General features: G+C 39.1%; 2 protein-coding genes across 4 annotated transcripts in view; one reads left to right on the forward strand and one right to left on the reverse strand.

Moving 5' to 3' along the window:
* Positions 1 to 5,000, reverse strand: part of LOC138029353 (DNA polymerase delta subunit 3-like) — a 37,426-nt gene that overhangs the window by 29,622 nt on the left and 2,804 nt on the right. Inside the window, exon 2 of the mRNA XM_068877101.1 lies at positions 4,768 to 4,865. The gene's annotated coding sequence lies outside the window, so the exon portion shown is untranslated. The remainder of the gene's footprint in view (positions 1 to 4,767; positions 4,866 to 5,000) is intronic.
* LOC138029352 (death-associated protein kinase dapk-1-like) overlaps positions 1 to 5,000 on the forward strand; it is a 21,954-nt gene that overhangs the window by 1,698 nt on the left and 15,256 nt on the right. For all 3 annotated transcript variants that reach the window (XM_068877090.1, XM_068877092.1, XM_068877091.1), the window contains exons 2-4: positions 1,341 to 1,448; positions 2,602 to 2,700; positions 4,790 to 4,888. In XM_068877090.1, coding sequence (XP_068733191.1) covers positions 1,341 to 1,448; positions 2,602 to 2,700; positions 4,790 to 4,888 — 306 coding nt within the window. The remainder of the gene's footprint in view (positions 1 to 1,340; positions 1,449 to 2,601; positions 2,701 to 4,789; positions 4,889 to 5,000) is intronic.

The following is a 5,000-nucleotide window of genomic DNA, read 5'->3' on the forward strand; positions in this document are numbered from 1 at the left end:
TGCGGTCAACGTCGTTTCATGTTGTTCTCTTTGGGGAGAGCAACAGAAAATAGCGTCACGAGATCAGTATTTTCGGAGCCACAGAGCCACAAAAAAAAGTTGTCACGTGATCAGAATTTTTTAACCCACAGACTGAAATCAACGGCCCGTGAAGTGGGCTGGAAAAAAGCCCTTGTCCATGGACGTCTGCAATCAGTAGTAAATCCACGCAGTCAGTGTTTGGATTAGTGGGTTTGGCTGTGGCTAACTTAAAAGATAAAGAAGGAGGAAATTCACCGTCTTCGTCATTTGTCCCTCAGAGCCTTTCTCCCTCCCTCTCTTTCTCTCGATCACCACGTAAAGCACAGCGCAAATGGGCGCTTCACGAAAGGACTTGTGTGTTAAGCCTGAACCGAGCGTGTTTTTCTGAAAATCCAAATCTGTACAATCAACTGCTAATCTTCTCATGTTTCCCTTCCGTAAATTTTTTAAAAATTGGCTCAGTTCAAACCACGTACAGATTGTATCAAATACCCTGTATTGTTTAAATTCTGTCAGAGCTAATAGTTAGGAAAATGACAAATTACAGAATATTGGCAAAACCGTCTGAAAGACCTTGACTTTTTACCACTTCTAAATGTTAGGCAATATCATTTCAGGGCTGTCATTAGAAGACGGCAGGTGGTGGAAACCCGCCGGCTGAAGGACCATTTTGTGCCAACTACTTTGTGCACCAGAAATTTTGTAATATTGAAATTTGCTATCGAAAGAAATATTATTTTTTTTAACTCTGAGGCTTATTTTGGTGATCATTCTCTTGTGTTTTTCTAATTTGATGGAAGAAGGAAACAACTGGCAACCTGTATAGAAAGTACCGTGCAAAAACTTTCAGTGGTGTTGACAGCTAAGTTGCAAAATGTAAATGCGTGACTGTCAGGAAGCATGACACCAATTGTTACGAATCAAAAATGGATGGTCAGCGAAAAAAGCGATCTCTTGATGATTACTTATCAAGTCAATCGAGGAAGACAAAATCTAGCGAAAAAGTGAGCAACCAAGGTAAGAGGCAGTTTCGGTCGGAGTAAAATATTATATGTTACAAAAAGGTGTGTAATACCACAGATTCATTTACAATTTCAACACAGACGCAAACAAAGTTCTGTGATTGAATTTGGCCCTCAAAGTTGCTGCTTGATGAATGCTCATAATCTTCATCTCAATAATCACCTAACTTCACCTGGCAGCAAGTCGTTTTGAGATCGAAAGGTACAGCTTGACGTGAAACATGTTGTATCCATCTATCTCAAATCTTGTAGTATCTGTCTATCTCAGATCACTTTTAAATGTGATAATTTCAACAGAATTTGGGTGAAAAACTCTTCTATGCCGGCGAAAGAGGAGATCTGGAGATGTGTAGGAAATTCATAGAAATGGGTGCAGATGTCAACTGGAGAGAAGGGGAAAAATTAGTGAGTATTGGAGGGCTACTTTCTCACTGAGTAAGCTAGAGCTTACATGGATTTGATTTCCAGCCATTTTGGAAGTATGGTTAACAACGGCTGGGTCACTGGTCTGTGACGTAGCACCTGTTGCAATTGTATTTTGTATTTGGTAGGCAGGTGACTTTCTTTGTGGTGGAAAATACAATTGGCTGGACCAGTGACCCAGCCATGGTGTTTGCAGAGAAACGCAGGTGCACAAAACGGCTGGTCAATCGAGACTAGAGCTTACATTGAAATTTAAGTTCTGTCTTTTACCTACAACAATGTAGACTTTTCTCACATCCATAGAGGTGCATAACTTCCTTACATGAGTGAGCATAGGGATTAGTTTCATTTTTTGGGCAACAATACAAATGTACATTTGGCTGTATTCTCTTAGGGGTTCACATACATGCACTGTACAAAGGCATCAAATACTCTGGGAAAGTTCTTAATCTCTTGTTCCATCTCCCTCCGTATCCAACCTTGACCCACCCTATTCAACTGAACTCAAGTTCCAATAATTTAGTGATGCAAAACACTTGCATGACAAAACATTCAAAATCCATCTTCAGGTAATCATGATTTGGTGACAAACTGTTCTTCTTGTGTAAATATTGTATAATTATGTAAATCTCAAATAGCCTTCTGAAAAGTTTATTCAAGCAACTTTTTCAATGAAAGATTTGCAAATTCTTTTTGCATAGAACCTTGACCCACCTGGAATTTATGCAAGGTTTGTACACTTCTTGTAACCCATTGACTCCTTCTTCCCCACCCACCCTCCCCCCCCCCCCCCTTCTTCCCCACTTCATGAGGAAAACCTAACTCACTCCAAGGAGTCATTGGGTTAACAAAATAATTGTTTCATTAATAAAAAAACTGAAAGGTACTTTGACTTCACTTAATCTTGGAAGACCCATTACCTACATGGAGCTGTGAACCTCTTCCCACCCCTCCCCTCCCCTCCCCCCAACTCCACATACACATTGTAGTTAGGAAAAGCAACAAATATATTCATAATGATGTCTCAAAGGATAATTTCAACCGAACATTTTTATTGTAACAGTACGACTCTTAGTTCAGAAAACCTTAGCTAAGCCTGCTTTCGCAGTCTAATTTTTTCCCCTTGTTGGCTTAGTGGTTTAGGACTGTGCTCATGCAAGCAGCCAAATCTGGAAAGACAAATGTGTGTCATTTATATTTGGATCGTGGAGCTGAAGTTGATGCCTTCACTCAGGTAAAAGTGATGTTCTTGGGGAATGATAAAGAAAGAAAAGCCTGATGCAAGTGAAGAAGCATATTAAAGTTGTTTATGTTAAGGCAGGTAAAAAAGTCAGACCAAATCATTTCGGATATGCTCACCTCAGATCGACTTCAAAAAAAGGATAAAATCTTTACGCTAACCTTAGTGAAATCGGGGCAAACAAAGAATAATTTCAGTTTGCAAAAACTGTTTTTTGCCCGATCTGAAGTAAGCAATCCGAGTTGATTCGATCCAACTTTTGTACCTGCTCGTTGTTTATATTCACAGTGATGCATAAATTAAGAGCTTAAATAAATACAATAATCCCTAAGGATCCCATGGTAGGAGGCAGACCACTGTTTACTGTGCAGGTGTGAAATTGAACTAGTCGGACTTTAATGGAGGACAACCTCAACCTGTAGCTGGAGGAATAAAGTTCTGACACATTCAAAAACTCTTGAATAATTCATGAGCCTAACAGCCTATCAAAACACCGATAAAACGTCACGTGTATGAGCTTTATATCCTGATAAAACACTCCTCGTTAGTATTCTTTATGTAAAGAATACTAATAAGGCATAGCTTGTTTTTCTTGTATGCTAATATTCACCTCTCACAATTTAAACCATTGTTTTGAGTCTAGAGGGACACGCTCTTTGTGGAATGTTTTTGAAGCCGTGTTTTATCGGGTCTAAAAACACTCGGCTACACCTCGTGTTTTTAAACCTCGATAAAACACTGCTGCTCGTTTTTTAAACATTACTTTACAGCTTGGTTTAGGTAATTTTCAGAGCCTGGTTCAGCTTTAGGCCCACCTAGACATTATTATTTTTATTTGTAACATACATAATCATGTTACCGGAGATCAGGCCTCAATTGTTCGAAGGGTGATAGCACTATCCACTACAGGTAGCCCAGACTCAGACGGTAAAATATTATGAGGATCGATAACAAACTGAAAAAGATATTCACACGCAAAAGTTCTCTGACAATAAAAAGGCTGTACTTTATCATCGTGCTGTCTTTCTCAATTCTTGTGTGGTTATTTTCCTGGCTGAATGCAATTTAAGCGACTTCTCAACTTCCTGGGTTGTCAGTCGCACACAAATAAAGGAAAGGCTGGAAAGTAATAACTAGCTTACCTCACATCTCGCCGATAAAATCACACTTTTTTGGCATCAGTCACGCTCAAACTCCGGCGGTGGCCACACGGATAAATTTACTTCTCTTTGACCAAGTCTAAAGGTCCAAGAAATATCCATTGCTGAGAAACAGCGATAAATATTCAAACATTCGCTTACCACAAATTTGGACAAGGCTGGTCAATCATTCACTGATTTCTTCTCACTATATCTAGGCTCAAGTGAATGGTCGACCAGCTGTGTCCAAATTTGTTGTAAGCGAGCTTCGAAGGATTTTGAACACTGAATACTTAGTTAGGGATCACTGTTTCTCAGCAATGGATATTTCTTGGACCTTTAAACTTGGTCAAAGAGAAGTAAATTTATCCGCGTGGCCACCGCCAGAGTTTGAGCGTGACTGATGCCAAAAAAGTGTGATTTTATCGGCGAGATGCGAGGTAAGCTAGAAATTACTTTCCAGCCTTTCCTTTATTTGTGTATGAGTGACAACCCAGGAAGTTGAGAAGTCGATTAAAGCACATTCAGTCAGGCAAATAACCACACAAGAAGCGAGAAAGTCACCACAACAATAAAAATTAATGTGGCTTTTTTATCGAGAAGTTTTGCGTGTAAATATCTGTTTCAGTTTGTTATCGAGATTCCTATACAAATCCTTTTTACCCTCTGAGTCTGGGCTGCCTGTGTATCCACTGGATAAATCAATAATATTGGTTTTGCTAGTGTTTATCCACTGTATATATAGTGATTTGTCCGGTGGATAGTATTATCCACCTTTTGACCAATCAAGGCCAGTATTAAAAGAGAATGTAAACTTAAATGCTGTTTGGACCACCTACATAGTTACACTGTTAATAACTTAAAGAATGACATACTGGTTTCTGCTTGCTTTTCATGTTCAGACTCCTCATAGTACACATACCTCTGATTTCTCTTACATTTAGAGTAATTACACGGCTTTGACTTTAGCAGCAAGATATGGACACACAGAAACTTGCAACTTGCTTTTATCCAAAGGCGCTAATGTGAACAACCAAACCAAGGCAAGTTCAATAAATACTCATTATTGCCGCATCAGTATAAACTCAAATATTATTTTGCGAGCAAATGATAATGATGATGTTCACTATTATTATCACGATCATCGTCGTCATC

Source organism: Montipora capricornis, chromosome 13 (assembly GCF_036669925.1).
Source record: "Montipora capricornis isolate CH-2021 chromosome 13, ASM3666992v2, whole genome shotgun sequence".
Taxonomy (NCBI): domain Eukaryota; kingdom Metazoa; phylum Cnidaria; class Anthozoa; order Scleractinia; family Acroporidae; genus Montipora; species Montipora capricornis.